The 21,661-nt window shown below is 42.0% G+C and overlaps 1 protein-coding gene across 3 annotated transcripts; it reads right to left on the bottom strand.

The window, feature by feature from the left end:
• Positions 1 to 1,477: 1,477 nt before the first annotated feature.
• On the bottom strand, positions 1,478 to 19,519 carry LOC110521603 (cytochrome P450 2J2). Of its 3 annotated transcripts, none has more exons than XM_090231658.1 (9): positions 19,059 to 19,519; positions 18,557 to 18,805; positions 4,440 to 4,589; positions 3,950 to 4,110; positions 3,532 to 3,708; positions 3,242 to 3,383; positions 2,980 to 3,167; positions 2,575 to 2,716; positions 1,478 to 2,045 (listed from the first exon to the last, which is right to left on the bottom strand). In XM_090231658.1, exons 3-9 carry the CDS (start codon positions 4,564 to 4,566, stop codon positions 1,870 to 1,872), a joined length of 1,113 nt encoding a protein of 370 aa, XP_090087784.1. In that variant the 5' UTR covers positions 4,567 to 4,589; positions 18,557 to 18,805; positions 19,059 to 19,519; the 3' UTR covers positions 1,478 to 1,869. The 3 variants fall into 3 exon arrangements, with proteins under 3 accessions (XP_090087784.1, XP_021454948.2, XP_090087785.1); XM_021599273.3 differs by having other exon boundaries at positions 18,643 to 18,805; positions 19,059 to 19,500; XM_090231659.1 differs by having other exon boundaries at positions 18,571 to 18,805; positions 19,059 to 19,368.
• Between the last annotated feature and the right edge of the window lie 2,142 nt (positions 19,520 to 21,661).

The following is a 21,661-nucleotide window of genomic DNA, read 5'->3' as shown; positions in this document are numbered from 1 at the left end:
CCACGATCATCTCCTTTGTTTTGTTGACATTGAGTGTGAGGTTATTTTCTTCACACCACACTCTGAGGGCCCTCACCTCCTCCCTGTAGGCCGTCTCGTTGTTGTTGGTAATCAAGCCTACCACTGTAGTGTCGTTTCCAAACTTAATGATTGAGTTGGAGGTGTGCATGGCCACTCAGTCATGGGTGAACAGGGAGTACAGGAGAGGGCTGAGAACGCACCCTTGTGGGGCCCCAGTATTGAGGATCATTGGGGTGGAGATGTTGTTACCTACCCTCACCACCTGGGGGCGGCCCGTCAGGAAGTCCAGGACCCAGTTGCACAGGGCAGGGTGTAGACCCAGGGTCTCGAGCTTAAGGACGAGTTTGGAGGTTACTATGGTGTTAAATGCTGAGCTGTAGTCAATGAACAGCATTCTTACATAGGTATTCCTCTTGTCCAAATGGCTTAGGGCAGTGTGCAGTGTGATTGCGATTGCGTAGTCTGTGGACCTATTGGGGTGGTAAGCAAATTGGAGTGGGTCTAGAGTGTCAGGTAGGGTGGAGGTGATATGGTCCTTGACTTGTCTCTGAAAGCACTTCATGATGACGGAAGTGAGTGCTACGGGGTGGTAGTCGTTTAGCTCAGTTACCTTAGCTTTCTTGGGAACAGGAACAATGGTGGCCCTCTTGAAGCATATGGGAACAGCAGACTGGGATAAGGATTGATTGAATATGTCCGTAAACACACCAGCCAGCTGGTCTGCGCATGCTCTGAAGACGCGGCTAAGGATATTGTCTGGGCCTGCAGCCTTGCGAGGGTTAACACGTTGAAATGTTTTACTCACATTGGCAGCAGTGAAGGAGAGCCCGCAGGTTTTGGTAGCGGGCCTTGTCAGTGGCAATATATTGTCCTCAACGCGAGCAAAGAAGTTGTTTAGTTTGTCTGGGAGCAAGACATGGTGGTCCGCGACGGGGCTGGTTTTTCTTTTGTTGTCCGTGATTGACTGTAGACCCTGCCACATACCTCCCGTGTCTGAGATTCACTGCTACACTGAAGGAACTTACATAACTGTATGTGTGGGTTACAGAGATGGTGTAGTCATTAACAAATCATGTTAAACACTACTATTGCACACAGAGTGAGGCCATGCAACTTATTTTGTGACTTGGTAAGCAAATGTTTGCTCCTGAACTTATTTAGGATTGCCAAATTTGTAAAACATTCTAAAAACATAATTCCACTTTTGACATTATGGGGTATTGTGTGTAGATCAGTAACACAAAATATTTAAAATTCAGGCTGTAACACAACAAAATGTGGAAAAAGTCAAGGGGTGTAAATACTTTCTGAAGCCACTGTAAATATTTGGTCACACGATTCATTTTGTGTATGGTTTCCTAGAAACATGGGGTGGTTCAACTAACCCGATTTCCCCACTTTCCCCTACTGACCAGAACTAAACACAGGTCACTGCGTTCAAATCAACCTTAAGTCATTCACCTTTGCATATCTTTATTTGATACAAAGTACACAGTTGTATGACAGGGAAATCAATATTCTGTTCAAAAGTGTAAAAAATGTAAAGTAAAAGAAACACCAAGAACATTATGTTATCTATAATTGGACCTGGAAAATGTGTAATTTCGGTAAATCTGAGTTAGTAAATTGCTATTAGTTCAGTATTGAGTGCTCTGTAAATTGCAGTTACCTGTAGTTGAATCTATAAAATACACAGTAATGATATCCTGTAGTCTACTTCTCCCTGTCCAGTGAATCACAACACTCACAGCTGTTTCCTGCTTCTTCCAGCCAGCCAGTTTGGATACATCATGTGATGCTCTATGTTTTGATCAGAGTGAGGGGGAAGTGGTCAATGTGAGGAGGTGGTCACCGTGGCAGGGCTCGGACCAGGAACTCTGCTGGGGAGTGAGTGAACCCCAGGACACCCTCCAAACTGGGCATGGCTCCAGGGACCGGAGACCAGGAGAAACGCTGGAGCAAGGAGGAGAAGAACAGGAACAGTTCCATACGAGCCAGATGCTCCCCCACACACGCACGCTTACCTGGAGAGACAGACACACACACATTTAATATGAGGAGACACACACGCTTACCTGAAGGAGAAAGATATGTGACTGACTGGGTTTGAACCTGGATCATTTGTCAAAAGCTCAGGAGTGGCAGATATCAGGTTCAACTGAACAAAATCTGTCTGGAAGTGAGCTGGCAACAGGAGAGTAGTTGGTATCAAATCCTAGATGCTATTGCCTACCGTTGTAACCCTGAGCAATGCACTTAACCCCCCAAAAACAACAGCTCCCTGGGCACTCAGTGTGGAAGCCCCCCACCTCTCCAAAAACCTGTATACGTGTGTCTTTCGGACGAGTTGTGATAAAAGCAGATGTCAAATTTCAGTTGGACCTTCTGTACAATTGACCCATAAAGAGCTCTTAATCTTAATGTTAAGTTTTCCGGTCACAGGCAAGGTTACTCATCACACAAGTTTGTAATAAAAACATGAAAACACAACCCACAGAGATCATAACCTGAGCAACAAACAATACATGTTGTACGGATAGTCTGTTGTATCACCTGCTGAGAAAGGCAGGAAGGCATCTCTCCTTCTGAACTGTCCTTCAGAATCCAGGAAGTGCTCTGGGTTGAAAGTGTTTGGAGTTTCCCACTCGTCTTTGTCAAACAGCACCGAAGACAGGTTGGTGCTGACAACCGTCCCCTGAATAGCACAGAGATATTGTAACTCACAGACTGCCCACCTGCCCAGCAATGTGCAAAGCAGGACTATAGCCTATTATCAGTTGTAGCAGCCATATGGTTAAGTTGGTACATTAATGACTAACTGTACAAATCATCCATGGATTTTGGTAGCTATTGTTTGTATTCTACTAGCCTTGAGAGCTGAATGTCACAAAAGTTCAGGGACAAGTATCATTCACTTGACACATGGAGGGACTCAGGACTGTTAATGCTGTATCTTACCTTGGGTATGAAATATCCCCCAAGTTTCGTGTCTTTGCTGGCCATCTTGGGGAAACCCAGCGGCACAATGTTTCCTATCCTCTGTGTCTCATGGATGACAGCGTCAGTGAAGGGCATGTTGGGTCTGTCAGCCGTGGTGGGCTGGCGGGACTGTCCTATCACTCTGTCTATCTCAGCCTGGACCTTCTCTGGAGGGATAAAGGAGAAGGGATCAATCAATTGATCAATTAAACTCAGTGGTGCTGTGGAAGAGTTGACTCACCTTGTATCTCTGGGTAGTTCATCATGTAGACCAGGGCCCAGCGTAAGGTGGTGGCAGCGGACTCCATCCCAGCCTCGATCAGGTCCAGAGTACACACCACCAGAGTCTCTGTGTTGAAGCCAGCTTTAGGGTCCTCCTTCCTCTGAGAATGTTGAAGGAGAAGGTGGATTGGAATGTGTCAAAATAAAACAAAACATGACTTGTCTGTCTGGTAGAAGGGGTTTGCTACATTCACGTGATGTGTGTCTTTGACCTTTGTCTTAGTGTTGGCTACTATTCTGGTACCATACCTTGTCAATCTCTGTGAGGTATGTGTCTATGTAGTCCCGGGGGTCTTCTGGATCCCAGTCCTCCTGATGCTTCTCTATCTCTGCCCGCAGGAAGTCGGTAATCTGTTGGTAGTTGGAGTGGATGGTCTGGTGGGGACCAGGCAGGTATTTCATGATGCGTGGGAAGGCATCATACAGCTGGGACAGAGAGGGACAGAGTTACACATACAGATCAAACTACAGGAGAACAGTTATGTTTATTTTCCTGTTTATACTGTATGTGCATAATAGTTATGATAAAAGGATAGGATTTTTCAGGTAATTCACCAAAATAGTTTTGCGATGGACATGAGCTCTGACCACTGAGAGCTAGGCTCTAAGTTTAACATCCCATCTGAAGGAGTTAAGACCATTGACCAGCCAACAACTTGACACCCACCTGAGCCCGAGCAGTGCCGGATAATATCACAACCTCGTTGTCCAAGCGTAGGAGCTTCTGGAAGTTTTCATCGCTGTACTCGAAGCGATGGCCGAACACCACAGAAGAGATAATGTTCCCCACCGCGTTGTTCAGGATGTAATGGGGGTTGAACCCTCCCCCTGACAGTAACACATACTGGCTATGCAAAGCTTGGATGGATTCTCTCATCAACTGTTGTCCTGCATGTGTCTTTATTATTTTATTATTAGTAGTAGTAGTAAGTTAAGTATAAGTGGACCAAAGGCACATGAAGGTTACACTTATTCTATAGGGGACACAGTTGACATGATATATTGATAGAGTGTGCAAGTATCAAGTGTGTTCTCACAATGTTATGACAGGAATGTGTACAGTACATGTCTGGTGTATGTCTACAGTGCAGTGTTGTTATTTCTATTAAATAAAAAGCAGTAACCCTAACACTACATATACTGTACCGTATACATACCCTGCTCCTCTTTGAAGGCCTCACACAGGAAGTTGCTCTCCAGCTGGATGTAGTGCTCCAGTCCAACCTTCCCTTCTCCGAAGTATCGCAGGTGGGTATGAGCAAACTTTCTCTGGCTCTTCCACATGAGACCGTTGCTTAGAGCGATACCTGAAGTCAGAGGAGAGGTGGAGATTAAGAGCCAGGTATTGGGTGGATCTCAATAGTCTAAAATATCCTTCATCTCCTTATCTCCTTTCCCCCATCTGCAGTGATAGGTGCATTGGACAGGTGGAAAGTGAATTCCTGGTAGGCATCCTTTTTCAGCTATTTCAGATGAAGGAGAGGAAGTGAGGTAGGCAAGCATCTTTAGATTATTGACAATATATACAGTACCAGTCAAACGTTTAGACACACATACTCATTAAGGGTTTTTCTTTATTTTTACTATTTTGTACATTGTGGAATAATAGTGACAACATCAAAACTATGAAATAACACATATGGAATAATGTAGTGACTAAAAAAGTGTTATATTTTATATATTTGAGATTCTTCAAAGTAGCCACCCTTTGCCTTGATGACAGCTTTGCACACACTTGGCATTCTCTCAACCAGCTTCATGAGGTAGTCACCTGGAGAATGCATTTCAATTAACAGGTGTGTCTTGTTAAAAGTTCATTTGTGGAATATCTTTCCTTCTTAATGCGTTTGAGCCAATCAGTTGTGATGTGACAAGGTAAAGGTGGAATACAGAAGATAGCCCTATTTGGGGGAAAAACAAGTCCATATTATGGCAAGAACAGCTCAAATAAGCAAAGAGAAATTACAGTCCATCATTACTTTAAGACATCAGAAGGTCAGTCAAGTTTATTAGAGCTAACTGCACCTCAGATTGTAGCCCAAATAAATGCTTCACAGAGCTCAAGTAACACACATCTCAACATCAACCGCTCGGAGGAGACTGTGTCAATCAGGCCTTCATGGTCGAATTGCTGTAAAGAAACCACTACTAAAGGACACCAATAAGAATAAGAGACTTGCTTGGGCCAAGAAACACAAGCAATGGACATTAGACCAGTGGAAATCTGTCCTTTGGTCTGATGAGTCTAAATTTTAGATTTTTGGTTTCAACCACCGTGTCTTTGTGAGACGCAGAGTAGGTGAACGAATGATCTCTGTATGTGTGGTTCCCACCATGAAGCAAGGAGGAGGAGGTGTGATGGTGTGGGCGTGCTTTGCTGGTGACACTGATTTATTTAGAATTCAAGGCACACTTAACCAGCATGGCTACCACAGCATTCTGCAGTGATACGCCATCCCATCTGGTTTGTGGTTAGTGGGACTATCATTTGTTTTTCAACAGGACAATGACCCAACACACACTTCCAGGCTGTGTAAGGGCTATTCGACCAAGAACAAGATTGATGTTGCTCCATCAGATGACCTGGCCTCCACAATCACCCAACCTCAACCCAATTGAGATGGTTTGTGATGAGTTGCCAAGGCAGCAGCTACTCTTCCTAGGGTACAAACATATTAAAGCACCTACATTATATATAAAACAAAAGATAAAACAGGACATCATATAACATTATTACACCACTACATATCTACAATACAAAATGTTTAATACCACCATACAACAATATCACAATGTATGTATATGTCTGTACCTTTCTGTGTCTCTTCACAGTTCCCATTGTTCCATAAGTTGTATTTTTACCTGTTTTTTTTTTTATTGGATTCTACTGCTTACATCAGTTACCTGATGTGGAATATAGCGCTCCATGTAGTCATGGCTCTATGTAGTACTGTGCGCCTCCCATAGTCTGTTCTGGACTTGGGGACTGTGAAGAGACCTCTGGTGGCATGTCTTGTGGGGTATGGCTGTCCGAGCTGTGTGCAAGTATTTTAAACAAACAGCTGGGTACATTCAGCTTGTCAACACCTCTTATAAAAACAAGTAGTGATGAAGTCAATCTCTCTTCCACTTTTAGCCATGTGAGATTGACTTGCATGTCATTATTGTTAGCTCTCGGTGTACTTTTAAGGGCCAGCCGTGCTGCCCTGTTCTGAGCCAACTGTCTTTTTCCTAAGTCCCTCTTTGTGGCACCTGACCACACTACTGAACAGTAGTCTAGGTGCGACAAAACTAAGGTCTGTAGGACCTGCCTTGTTGATAGTGTTGTTAAGAAGGTAGAGTAACACTTTAGTATGGACAGTAATGACAGTGTACAATCCGGTGTTACTCCAAGCAGTTTAGTCACCTCATCTTGCTAAATTTCCACATTATTCATTAAGAGATGTAGTTGAGGTTTAGGGTTTAGTGAATGATTTGTCCCAAATACAATGCTTTTAGTTTTGGAAATATTTAGGACTAACTTGTTCCTTGCTACCCATTTTGAAACTAAATGCAGCTCTTTGTTAAGGGTTGCAGTCATTTCAGTTGTTGTAGTAGCTGACGTGTATAGTGTTGAGTCATCCGCATACATAGACACACTGGCTTTAAGCCAGTGGCATGTCGTTAGTAAAGATTGAAAAAAGTAAGGGGCCTAAACAAAACAACAATTCCTGATTCTAACTGGATTATGTTTGAGAGGCTTCTATTAAAAAACACCCTCTGGGGGGGGGCTGCTAGGGGCGCAATGTGCGACCAAAGTGTTTTCCGTTCGCTACTGCAGTATTCTTACAGTTTATGTATATTTTGCAGCAAAATCGTATTTATTTTCAAATATTAGTTTGGTGATCGCTTTCCATAAAACGCAAGACCACTCTGCTTTCCAATGTCAGCATGTCGACGAAACATAAGGCCAAAAACATGACTGAGAAAACTCGGACTACAAGACGCACTCTTATCACCGTCCTCTCCTGAGTCTGAGGGCCCGGAGACTCATACTTTACCCGAGGGTGCGGCTTGGCCTGGAATGAACATTCTCGAGGCCATCAAACTACTATGCTCTGAGAGAGTTGAAATACGGGAGGTTTCTGATACTTTAAAAGCAGATCTAACCATCCTGCAGAACGAGACGGTGCCAGCAATCACATCAATCAAAACAACGACGACTGCAGCACTGGAGACCTCCGCTGCCAGTGTCTCAGACCTAACTACCTCCCTGGGTGCTTACGTAAAATGCCTGGCTTCAGATCTGAAAAAGGTACAGGAGAGTTGTATGAGTTTAGAGGGTTTCTCTCGCCGCAATAACCTGAGACTGGTATCGGTCCCAGAGTCAGCAGAAATGCCTCGCGCCACATATTTTGTTTCTGGGCTGCTGAAGGATGTTCTTGCCATGGATGAGAAGCCCCTGATTGATCGTGCCCACCGGTCACTGCGCCCAAAGCCCCGGGATGATGACAGGCCATTCTTCGAGTGCACTGTTTCCATGATAAGATGGAGAACCTCCGACGAGCCCGCAATACCCCTCCGAGCTTTCAAGGACAGAGCTTCTCTATCTACCAGAACTACTCCCCCACTGTGTCCAGGCAGCGCGCAGATTTCGGGCAGGCCAAACAACTGCTACGGGACCATCCAGGTGTGAAGTATGGACTGCGATTCCCAGCCGTCTGTTGCTTTCTCATGATGGTAAAGACTTTGATTCTCCGGATGAGGCTATGGCTCACATTCAACGTCCCACCAAGAAGTCTTGAACTTGCCCATAGATCAGCAACTGTTGCTTGCGAACTGTGGATAGTAAGTAAGTAGCCCACCTGTGGTACAACTATGTTTAGGTATAACGTACTTATTTGGCTTATTTGATGTGAACTAATATTTTGATCATCTAGTGTGCTTGCCTTACAAGTATTTTAATTTCATTGTATTAAGGGTTTATTTAACTCCTTTGTTTCCATGCTGTCTAATTCACCTATTCAGTTTGTTTACATAGTGTCTCAGTGACTCAAAATATTTTTGGTTATTTGTTTACTGCATCTGTTGGTACTGACCCAGTAAACAGCAAATGTTCCGAGGCTACACGTTTTTTCCCCCTTTTTCCTCCAAACATAACAATGGTCATTATGGCCAAACAGTTCTATTTTTGTTTCATCAGACCAGAGGACATTTCTCCAAAAAGTACGATCTTTGTCCTCATGTGCAGTTGCAAACTGTTGTCTGGCTTTTTTATGGTGGTTTTGGAGCAGTGGCTTCTTCCTTGCTGAGCGGGCTTTCAGGTTATGTCGATATAGGACTATAGATGGATATAGATACTTTTGTACTCGTTTCCTCCAGCATCTTCACAAGGTCCTTTGCTATTGTTCTGGGATTGATTTGCACTTTTCACACCAAAGTACGTTCATCTCTAGGAGACAGAACACGTCTCCTTCCTGATCTGTATGACAGCTTCGTGGTCCCATGGTGTTTATACTTGCGTACTATTGTTTATACAGATGGTACCTTCAGGCGTTTGGAAATTGCTGCCAAGGATGAACCAGACTTGTGGAGGTCTACATTTTTTTTCTGAGGTCTTGGCTGATTCCCATGATGTCAAGCAAAGAGGTACTGAGTTTGAAGGTAGGCCTTGAAATACATCCACAGGTACACCTCTAATTGACTCAAATGATGTCAAATAGCATATCAGAAGCTTCTAAAGCCATGACATAATTTTTGGGAATTTTCCAAGCTGTTTAAAGGCACAGTCAACTTAGTGTATGTAAACTTCTGACCCACTGGAATTGTGATACAGTGAATTATAAGTGAAATAATCTGTCTGTAAACAATTGTTGGAAAAATTACTTGTGTCGTGCACAGAGTAGATGTCCTAACCGACTTGCCAAACCTATAGTTTGTTAACAAGAAATTTGTGGAGTGGTTGAAAAACGAGTTTTAATGACTCCAAACTAAGTGCATGCAAACTTCCAACTTCAAGTGTACATAAAGAATGCCAGGTACTCCAATCTGAATTTGATGAGCTTTCTACCAGACAAGGCGAACAATTAATCTTAGGAGCTCGATACAGAGTGTATGAATAAGGTGACAAAGCCAGTAAACTCCTTGCACATCATATCTGTAAATCTGAGGCCTCACATTTAATTCCACCAATAAGAACCCTGTCTGGTACTACCACAGTTATACATAAAGAAAGAAATGATCAATTCAAACAATTTTACTCTGAGCTATACAACTCTGAATCTCCTCAATACCCTTTGCTGATTGATTATTTAATGGTCTGAATATGCCTTCAATTGATACCGACTCCCATGACTGTTTAGAAGAAGAATTTACACCTATGGCATTCATATTAAAACAAAAATAACTCTGTATTTGACACCCCTGTGACTTAAGGGTTGGATGAGCATTTCTTGGTGTGGATGCCTTGTTCATCTTGCCCTGTCAGAGACTAAAATGTGAGCTTGTTTTGCGCTGTTTTTTATTTTGTTTACACCTACATAAAAAAAGCATTGTAAACTTTATTTTTGGTCCAGTGGATGGTCGGTCTGTGGCCATGACTGTCTGTGAGTGTGAGTGGTTACATTTCTCCACCCATATCCCTTGTCTGTTTACAGGAACAATGGTGACTGTCCCTGTACTACATATTGCACTTTAACCTTTGTAGCCTTCCTTTTATTCAGTTTAGTCACATGATTTCTTAATTTGCAGTATGTTTGCCAATCAGTTGGGCTGCCAGACTTATTTGCCATACCTTTTGCCTCATCCCTCTAAACCAGGTATTCCCAAATTGGAGTACCCCCAAGGGTACGCACAATGCCGTCGGGGGTACGCCAAATAAAAATGTGATTTTTATTTTCACATTTTCAAACAGTCCATTTATATTTTCCAACGGGGCTATACATTTGGGTGAGGTTTTCTTCTTGCCTGATTAGCCTCATTTCACTGCCAAAAATAAAATTAAACCATCTAGTGTTCAGCGAAATAACAACACAATGTGAAGTGCAGGTAGCCTAGTCAAATAATTAACATCCAATCACATTAACCATTACTCTCTCGCGGGAATTCCACTAATTGTCCGTACAGTGCCTTGCGAAAGTATTCGGCCCCCTTGAACTTTGCGACCTTTTGCCACATTTCAGGCTTCAAACATAAAGATATAAAACTGTATTTTTTGTTGTTGTGAAGAATCAACAACAAGTGGGACACAATCATGAAGTGGAACGACATTTATTGGATATTTCAAACTTTTTTAACAAATCAAAAACTTAAATATTGGGCGTGCAAAATTATTCAGCCCCCTTAAGTTAATACTTTGTAGCGCCACCTTTTGCTGCGATTACAGCTGTAAGTCGCTTGGGGTATGTCTCTATCAGTTTTGCACATCGAGAGACTGACATTTTTTCCCATTCCTCCTTGCAAAACAGCTCGAGCTCAGTGAGGTTGGATGGAGAGCATTTGTGAACAGCAGTTTTCAGTTCTTTCCACAGATTCTCGATTGGATTCAGGTCTGGACTTTGACTTGGCCATTCTAACACCTGGATATGTTTATTATTGAACCATTCCATTGTAGATTTTGCTTTATGTTTTGGATCATTGTCTTGTTGGAAGACAAATCTCTGTCCCAGTCTCAGGTCTTTTGCAGACTCCATCAGGTTTTCTTCCAGAATGGTCCTGTATTTGGCTCCATCCATCTTCCCATCAATTTTAACCATCTTCCCTGTCCCTGCTGAAGAAAAGCAGGCCCAAACCATGATGCTGCCACCACCATGTTTGACAGTGGGGATGGTGTGAGCTGTGTTGCTTTTACGCCAAACATAACGTTTTGCATTGTTGCCAAAAAGTTCAATTTTGGTTTCATCTGAACAGAGCACCTTCTTCCACATGTTTGGTGTGTCTCCCAGGTGGCTTGTGGCACACTTTAAACAACACTTTTTATGGATATCTTTAAGAAATGGCTTTCTTCCTGCCACTCTTCCATAAAGGCCAGATTTGTGCAATATACGACTGATTGTTGTCCTATGGACAGAGTCTCCCACCTCAGCTGTAGATCTCTGCAGTTCATCCAAAGTGATCATGGGCCTCTTGGCTGCATCTCTGATCAGTCTTCTCCTTGTATGAGCTGAAAGTTTAGAGGGACGGCCAGGTCTTGGTAGATTTGCAGTGGTCTGATACTCCTTCCATTTCAATATTATCGCTTGCACAGTGCTCCTTGGGATGTTTAAAGCTTGGGAAATCTTTTTGTATCCAAATCCGGCTTTAAACTTCTTCACAACAGTATCTCGAACCTGCCTGGTGTGTTCCTTGTTCTTCATGATGCTCTCTGCGCTTTTAACGGACCTCTGAGACTATCACAGTGCAGGTGCATTTATACGGAGACTTGATTACACACAGGTGGATTGTATTTATCATCATTAGTCATTTAGGTCAACATTGGATCATTCAGAGATCCTCACTGAACTTCTGGAGAGAGTTTGCTGCACTGAAAGTAAAGGGGCTGAATAATTTTGCACGCCCAATTTTTCAGTTTTTGATTTGTTAAAAAAGTTTGAAATATCCAATAAATGTCGTTCCACTTCATGATTGTGTCCCACTTGTTGTTGATTCTTCACAAAAAAATACAGTTTTATATCTTTATGTTTGAAGCCTGAAATGTGGCAAAAGGTTGCAAAGTTCAAGGGGGCCGAATACTTTCGCAAGGCACTGTATGTAGCCAAATGTAGCTGCCGCTCATTCCGTTTAATCGAAAATTAATAAATGGTTAAAAAAAGTAAGGCCAGCGTCCATAGAGACACATACCAGTTCTACTGGTAGTACTGCTACTACCAGCAGTACTACACCTGCGCCAGCTCTATTTTTGACTCATCAGACCACATGACCTTCTCCCATTTCTCCTCTGGATCATCCAGATGGTCATTGGCAAACTTCAGACGGGCCTGGACATGCGCTGGCTTGAGCAGGGGGACCTTGCGTGCGCTGCAGGATTTTAATCCATGACGGCGTAGTGTGTTACTAATGGTTTTCTTTGAGACTGTGGTCCCAGCTCTCTTCAGGCCATTGACCAGGTCCTGCAGTGTAGTTCTGGGCTGATCCCTCACCTTCCTCATGATCATTGATGCCCCACGAGGTGAGATCTTGCATGGAGCCCCAGACCAAGGGTGATTGACCATCATCTTGAACTTCTTCCATTTTCTAATAATTGTGCCAACAGTTGTTGCCTTCTCACCAAGCTGCTTGCCTATTTGTCCTGTAGCCCATCCCAGCCTTGTGCAAGTCTACAATTTTATCCCTGATGTCCTTACACAGCTTTCTGGTCTTGGCCATTGTGGAGAGGTTGGAGTCTGTTTGATTGAGTGTGTGGACAGGTGTCTTTTATACAGGTAACGAGTTCAAACAGGTGCAGTTCAAACAGGTAATGAGTGGAGAACAGGAGGGCTTCTTAAAGAAAAACTAACAGGTCTGTGAGAGCCGGAATTCTTACTGGTTGGTAGGTGATCAAATACTTATGTCATGCAAGAAAATGCAAATTAGTTTCTTAAAAATCATACAATGTGATTTTCTGTTGAAGTGCACCTATGCTAAAAATTGCAGACCTCTACATGCTTTTTAAGTAGGAAAACATGCAAAATCGGCAGTGTATCAAATACTTGTTCTCCCCACTGTATATTGGGAGTAGTGCTTTCCTCAGCCACAGTGTGTTAAAGGTGCAAAAGTACTATCTCACAACTCGATGAAACCCTCACTCTAGCGCAGACATTTAGAAACAAAACATGCCCATTTGAAAAATAAGCCGCAGGAGTTTTTTGAGCAAGAATTAAGATTAATTTTGAGTAAGAATTAAGATGACTTTTGAGTAGTAAGACATGTATAAAAGCAACAGATACCATTCATTCGAAGGTGCTAGAAGCATCGTATATGGTGAGCAACTGAGTGGCTAGGACATGCATGCCCCAAATTATTGTGGAAGGGCTTAATTCTTCCTGCTGCCGCGGATATGGCTGGGACAATGCTGGGGGAAAAAGCCCCAAAAACTATACAGACAATGCCTTTCATCAATCAACACTGTTTCACGACGCATCAGTGACATGGCAGGAGATGTTTTGAAACAATTACTGCTTCGCATACAAGCCAGTGAATCTTATACAATAAAGCTGGATGAGTCAACAGATGTGGTGGGCCTGGCACAGCTCCTGGTATATATCTGTTACCTTTATGGGGGGTCAATTAAGAAAGACATTGTCTTCTGGAAACCAGGACAACAGGAGAGTATATATTTTTTAAAGTACTGGACAGCTTTGTGACATCAAATGGACTTTGGTGGTCAAGATGTGTTGGTATCTGTACTGATGGCGCAAAAGTCATGACAGGGAGACATAGTGGAGTGGTAACGCTCGTGCAAGCAGTTGCTCCCAACATCACTTGGGTACACTGCAGCATCCACCGAGAGGCTCTTGCTGCCAAAGGAATGCCTGACAGCTTGAAAGACATTTTGGACACCACAGTGAAAATGGTTAATTTTGTTAAAGCAGGGCCCCTGAACTCTTGTTTATTTTCTGCACTATGCAATGATATGGGCAGCGACCATGTAATGCTTTTACAACACACAGAAGTGCGCTGGTTATCAAGGGGAAAAGTATTGAAATGTTTTTTTTTAAATTGAGAGACGAGCTTAAAGTTTTCTTTAAAGACCATAATTTCCACTTGTCTGACAGCTTGCATGATGATGAGTTTCTCATACGACTGGCCTATCTGGGTGATGTTTTTTCTCACCTGAATTATCTGAATCTAGGATTACAGGGACTCTCCGCAACTATATTCCATGTGCGGAACAAAATTGAGGCTATGATTAAGAAGTTGGAGCTCTTCTTTGTCTGCATTAACAAGGAAATACACAGGTCTTTCCATTTGTGTGCAAATTAACTCAAGCTTACGGACAATGTCAAATGTGATATAGCGAAGCACCTGAGTGAGTTGGGTGCGTGCGCAATTACTCAAGTACTTTCCCGAAACGAATTATACAAACAACTGGATTCGTTATATCTTTCATGCCCTGCCTCCAGTCGACTTACCGATATCTCAACAGGAGAGCCTAATCGAAATTGCAACAAGCGGTTCTGTGAAAATTTTATTTAATCAGAAACCACTGCCAGATTTCTGGATTGGGCTGCGTATCCTGCCTTGGCAAATCACGCTGTTAAGACACTGATGCCCTTTGCAACCACGTACCTATGTGAGAGTGGATTCTCGGCCCTGACTAGCATGAAAACTAAATACAGGCACAGACTGTGTGTGGAAAATTATTTAAGACTGAGATTCTCTCCAATACAACCCAACATTGCAGAGTTATGTGCATCCTTTCAAGCACACCCTTCTCATTAACCTGTGGTGAGTTATTCACAATTTTTGATAAACAAATAAAGTTTTATATGTAAGATGGCTAAATAAAGAGCAAAATGATTGATTATTATTACATTATTATTTGTGCCCTGGTCCTATAAGAGCTCTTTGTCACTTCCCACAAGCCGGGTTGTGACAAAAACTCACATTTTTAAACATAAGAATGAGTGTATCTTATAGTGTATGTGTGACAGGCTTACAATGATGGCAAAAAAACAACATTTGAGAGTGCACTGACCCTGGTGCTAGAGGGGGTACGCAGCTGGAGGTTGAATGTTTGAAGGGGTACGGGACTATAAAATGTTTGGGAACCACTGCTCTAAACCACACCATTTTTCAATTCCTCATCAATCCAAGGGGATTTAACAGGTTTTACAGTAATTGTCTTAATGGGCGCGTGCTTATTAGTAACTGGAATGAGCAATTTCATAAATGTGTCAAGTTTAGCATCTAGTTGCCCTCATTACACCCCACAGACCAGCAAATATTATTTACATCATCAACATACGAATCCCTACAAAACGTATTGTATGACCTCTTATACATTATATTAGGCCCAGCCTTTGGAACTTTGGTTTTCCTAGATATGACTACTATATTGTGATCTCTACATCCTATGGATTTGGATACTGCTTTCAAGCAAATTTCTGCAGCATTAGTAAAGATGTGATCATTACATGTTGATGATTTCATTCCTGTGCTGTTTGTAAATACTCTGGTAGGCTGACTGACAACCTGAACCAAGTTGCAGCCACTGGTTACAGTTTTAAAAAAATTGAGTGGGAAGCTTGATGAGAGTCAGTCAATATTTAAATCCCCCAGAAAATATAGCTCTGTTGATATCATTTACATTATCAAGCATTTCACACATGTTATCCAGTATGGTGGCAAAAGTGCAAGATTATGTTATAATACTTTTATTGAATCAAATGGTTGTTTTATTTCAACAGAATAGAGTATTCTTAACTATTGTGTGTGTGTTCTACTGAGGATAACACTGACAGGAGATTTACGATGTCGTTTGGGTGATAACACCTAAAGAGCATTCCAGAGCATGTGTTAATGTTTTCTGTTTATACCGTACCAGGGGGAGATGGTTCCAGTTTGGAGTCGGAGGGCCAGACACTGGTCTATACAATGAAAACTGTTGACACAGCAGATACTGTCTGCTATGTATTATAGGTATCTTTCATACAGATCTTAACCTTGTGACCCATTCTATATATTTGTTGTTCATCATGTAGGTTGAAAGGGGTGTATCTTGGCTATAAAAGACCTTTGTACTTTTGTACCTTTGTACTTTTGCTCTCAACGAATCATCAGAGATGGTGATTCGTCGACCAGCCATCACTATTGCAAACTCTCACTATTAAAGATTTCGTTTAAGTATAACTCTGACTTGTGTGATAAGTTTGTCTCTCCTCATTTGATAGTAAATAAATGAACCACCACACCAGTTACTGACTTTTGGCACTTGGTGGTCTATAGCAGCTTCCCACAAGAATAGGCTTAAGGTGAGGCAGATGAACCTGTAGCCATATTACTTCAACAGTATTTAACATGAGATCATCTCTAAGCTTTACAGGAATGTAGTTCTGAATATAGACCGCAACACCGCCCCTGTTGGCATGTCTGTCTTTTCAGTAGACGTTATAACCATGTATTGCTACCACAGTATCATCAAAAGTATTATCTAAGTAAGTTTCAGAGATCAGAATATGAATGTCATCTGTTACAAGCAAGTTATATACAGTGCCTTGCGAAAGTATTCGGCCCCCTTGAACTTTGCGAACTTTTGCCACATTTCAGGCTTCAAACATAAAGATATAAAACTGTATTTTTTTGTGAAGAATCAACAAAAAGTGGGACACAATCATGAAGTGGAACGACATTTATTGGATATTTCAAACTTTTTTAACAAATCAAAAACTGAAAAATTGGGCGTGCAAAATTATTCAGCCCCCTTAAGTTAATACTTTGTAGCGCCACCTTTTGCTGCGATTACAGCTGTAAGTCGCTTGGGGTATGTCTCTATCAGTTTTGCACATCGAGAGACTGAAATGTTTTCCCATTCCTCCTTGCAAAACAGCTCAAGCTCAGTGAGGTTGGATGGAGAGCATTTGTGAACAGCAGTTTTCAGTTCTTTCCACAGATTCTCGATTGGATTCAGGTCTGGACTTTGACTTGGCCATTCTAACACCTGGATATGTTTATTTTTGAACCATTCCATTGTAGATTTTGCTTTATGTTTTGGATCATTGTCTTGTTGGAAGACAAATCTCCGTCCCAGTCTCAGGTCTTTTGCAGACTCCATCAGGTTTTCTTCCAGAATGGTCCTGTATTTGGCTCCATCCATCTTCCCATCAATTTTAACCATCTTCCCTGTCCCTGCTGAAGAAAAGCAGGCCCAAACCATGATGCTGCCACCACCATGTTTGACAGTGGGGATGGTGTGTTCAGCTGTGTTGCTTTTACGCCAAACATAACGTTTTGCATTGTTGCCAAAAAGTTCAATTTTGGTTTCATCTGACCAGAGCACCTTCTTCCACATGTTTGGTGTGTCTCCCAGGTGGCTTGTGGCAAACTTTAAACTACACTTTTTATGGATATCTTTAAGAAATGGCTTTCTTCTTGCCACTCTTCCATAAAGGCCAGATTTGTGCAATATACGACTGATTGTTGTCCTATGGACAGAGTCTCCCACCTCAGCTGTAGATCACTGCAGTTCATCCAGAGTGATCATGGGCCTCTTGGCTGCATCTCTGATCAGTCTTCTCCTTGTATGAGCTGAAAGTTTAGAGGGACGGCCAGGTCTTGGTAGATTTGCAGTGGTCTGATACTCCTTCCATTTCAATATTATCGCTTGCACAGTGCTCCTTGGGATGTTTAAAGCTTGGGAAATCTTTTTGTATCCAAATCCGTCTTTAAACTTCTTCACAACAGTATCTCGGACCTGCCTGGTGTGTTCCTTGTTCTTCATGATGCTCTCTGCGCTTTTAACGGACCTCTGAGACTATCACAGTGCAAGTGCATTTATACGGAGACTTGATTACACACAGGTGGATTGTATTTATCATCATTAGTCATTTAGGTCAACATTGGATCATTCAGAGATCCTCACTGAACTTCTGGAGAGAGTTTGCTGCACTGAAAGTAAAGGGGCTGAATAATTTTGCATGCCCAATTTTTCAGTTTTTGATTTGTTAAAAAAGTTTGAAATATCCAATAAATGTCGTTCCACTTCATGATTGTGTCCCACTTGTTGTTGATTCTTCACAAAAAAATACAGTTTTATATCTTTATGTTTGAAGCCTGAAATGTGGCAAAAGGTCGCAAAGTTCAAGGGGGCCGAATACTTTCGCAAGGCACTGTACTTCATGGACCTTGTTTCTCAAGCTGCACATGTTAACATGGGTTATTTTGAGCACTTTTCTGGTTTGCTTGATTGTTTTTAATGCTTTACTGGGAAGCTTATCAGAAGTAGACTTGCTCATGTTATTTATATTGGAGCTGATAGTACAGGGTGAGCCGCACACAGGGGTCTGCCTACTAGGGCACACCACCTCAATGCTAACAGTATAACTGTTGGACCGTAGAGCGAAGGAAAAGCAGCCAACAAGTCCTTAGCATATGTGAGAACTCCTTCAAGACTGTTGAAAAAGAATGAGAGAATGCCAAGAGTGTGAAAAGCTTTCATCAAGTCAAAGGGTGACTACTTTGAAGAATCTAAAACATATTTTGATTAACACTTTTCTGGTTACTACATGATTCCATATGTATTATTTCATAGTTTGATGTGTTCACTATTATTATACAATGTAGAAAATAGTAAAAACAAAAAGGTGTATCCAAACCTTACATTCTAGTGCTCACATGCTTTCTCACTGGAGCCTGGCCTGGTCAGAAGTGGTGCACTATGTAGGGAATAGTGTGCCACTCACTCACCAATGCCTTTGAAGGTGACATGAAACAGAGGGACAATGGGCCGGTCATAGAAACTGTCCAGTTGGTTGACCAGAGCTTCCTTCACCATCTTATACCCTGAGATAAACACTACCCTGTCACTGCCTCGACGCAGGCTGAACACTGGACCATAGTCCTCAGCCATCTACAGGGAAGGAAGGAATGGTTGTGACACATTTATTACATTTTTATAAAATATTTAACCTTTATTTAGAGAATCCCAATTGAGACCACAGTTATTTTTCAATGGTGCCCTGTGTAAAACACGCCACATGCAAGTCAAATCTGTGTCAATTATTTCACTGCACTAGTAAAGATATAGTATTGGTAACATAAGTCATTAGTAATCAAATATTTCTGATTAAAATGAGCAATGATTATATGAGTATTTTTCTGACCTTGTCAATGGTCTTGAAGTCGAGCCCTGTGAAGATATTACCCAGGAAAGGAACAGACCAGGGTCCAGGGGGGAAGTTAGTTGGAGTTCTGTTTCTGACAATGTCCACCACCAAGAGAAACACAAAGATAAACACCAGCCAGCCCTTCACATCGAAACAGTCCAATACCGCCAGCAGAATCATGGTGAGAACAGCTGTTTTTGCAGACTCTAAGATAGGTTGAAATGCTCTCTGTGATATTCTCTCTCGGTAGCATCTCTCTTTCTCTCCGTTTCTGTCTTTCTCTCTCTGAAGCCCTCCTCTTTCTCTCTCTTTCTCTTAGCAGCCTCTCCACTACCAAGCCTATCCTTGGCAGTAGTAACTATAAGAGTCAGTGACAAGGATGAAAACGAGGCTGCCCGACCATAAACTTGTGGTCTCAGGAGTAGTGTTGTTCTGTAATGGGGAACCTTTCAGAGTTTATGAGAAAAACAAAGGAATACCAGACACGCAGGAGAGGGAGCACAAACATTCTCCCTAACATGCACTTTTGTAAATGTTTTCAGAAGCTGTAAAACTAGCAGTGATCTTGTTACAAGAAGGCTATCTACAGAATAAACGAACAGACAAGTTGAACTACAATAACATTCACAGTAACATTTATTTGTTTTTGGTATTACTGTGGAATGTTGGTGTTTATATACAGTTGAAGTCGGAAGTTTACATACACTTAGGTTGGAGTCATTAAAACTTGTTTTTCCACCACTCCACAAATTTCTTGTTAACAAACTATAGGTTTGCCAAGTCAGTTAGGACATCTACTTTGTGCATGACACAAGTAATTTTTCCAACAATTGTTTACAGACAGATTATTTCACTTATAATTCACTGTATCACAATTCTAGTGGGTCAGATGTTTACATACACTAAGTTGACTGTGCCTTTAAACAGCTTGGAAAATTCCAGAAAATTATGTCATGGCTTTAGAAGCTTCTGATAGACTATTTGACATCATTTGAGTAAATTGGAGGTGTACCTGTGGATGTATTTCAAGGCATACCTTCAAACTCAGTGCCTCTTTGCTTGACATCATGGGAAAATCAAAAGAAATCAGCCAAGACCTCAGAAAACAATTGTAGACCTCCACAAGACTGGTTCATCATTGGGAGCAATTTCCAAACACCTGAAGGTACCCCTGTTCATCTGTACAAACAATAGTATGCAAGTATAAACACCATGGGACCACGCAGTCGTCATACCTGTCACGTTCTGACCTTTATTTCCTTTGTTTTTTTTTTGTCGTTATTTAGTATGGTCAGGGCGTGAGTTGGGGTGGGCAGTCTATGTTTGTTTTTCTATGATTTTGGGATTTCTATGTTTCGGCCTAGTATGGTTCTCAATCAGAGGCAGGTGTCGTTAGTTGTCTCTGATTGAGAATCATACTTAGGTAGCCTGGGTTTCACTGTTTGTTTGTGGGTGTTTGTTTCCGTATCTGTGTTTTTCACTACACGGTACTGTTTCGGTTTTCATTCGTTTCACGTTTATTTTTTTTTATTCATAGTGTTCAGTTTATGTTTTCTTAAATAAACAACCATGGACATTTACCACGCTGCGCATTGGTCCTCCGATCCTTCTCGCTTCTCCTCCTCAGACGAAGAGGAGGAGGAAAACCCTTACAATACCGTTCTGTCTCCTAGAGATGAACATACTTTGGGGCGAAAAGTGCAAATCAATCCCTGTACAACAGCAAAGGACCTTGTGAAGATGCTGGAGGAAATAGGTACAAAAGTATCTATATCCACAGTAAAACGAGTCCAATATCGACATAACCTGAAAGGTCGCTCAGCAAGGAAGAAGCCACTGCTCCAAAACCGCCATAGAAAAGCCATACTACGGTTTGCAACTGCACATGGGGACAAAGATTGTACTTTATGGAGAAATGTCCTCTGGTCTGATGAAACAAAAAGGAGAAAAAATATGGAGGCTTGCAAGCTGAAGAACACAATCCCAACCTTGAAGCATGGGGGTGGCAGCATTATGATGTGGGGGTGCTTTGCTGCAGGAGGGACTGGTGCACTTCACACAATAGATGGCATCATGAGGTAGGAAAATGATGTGGATATATTGAAGCAACATCTCAAGACATCAGTCAGGAAGTTAAAGCTTGGTCGCAAATGGGTCTTCCAAATGAACAATGACGCCAAGCATACTTCCAACGTTGTGGCAAAATGGCGTAAGTACAACAAAGTCAAGGTATTGGAGTGGCCATGACAAAGCCCTGACCTCAATCCCATAGAAAATTTGTGGTCAGAACTGAAAAAGCGTGTGGGAAAAGGAGGCCTACAAACCTGACTCAGTTACACCAGCTCTGTCAGGAGGAATGGGTCAAAATTCAACCAACTTATTGTGGGACGCTTGTGGAAGGCTACCCGAAACGTTTGACACAAGTTAAACAATTTAAAGGCAATGCTACCAAATACTAATTGAGTGTATGTAAACTTCTGACCCACTGGGAATGTGATGAAATAAATAAAAGCTGAAATAAATAATTATCTCTACTATTATTCTGACATTTCACATTCTTAAAATGAATTGGTGATCCTAACTGACCTAAGACAGGGAAT

The sequence above is a fragment of the Oncorhynchus mykiss genome, chromosome 4 (assembly GCF_057628025.1).
Source record: "Oncorhynchus mykiss isolate SJ-2025 chromosome 4, ASM5762802v1, whole genome shotgun sequence".
In the NCBI taxonomy this organism is placed as follows: Eukaryota; Metazoa; Chordata; class Actinopteri; order Salmoniformes; family Salmonidae; genus Oncorhynchus; species Oncorhynchus mykiss.
This window is presented reverse-complemented; position numbering and strand designations above follow the sequence as displayed.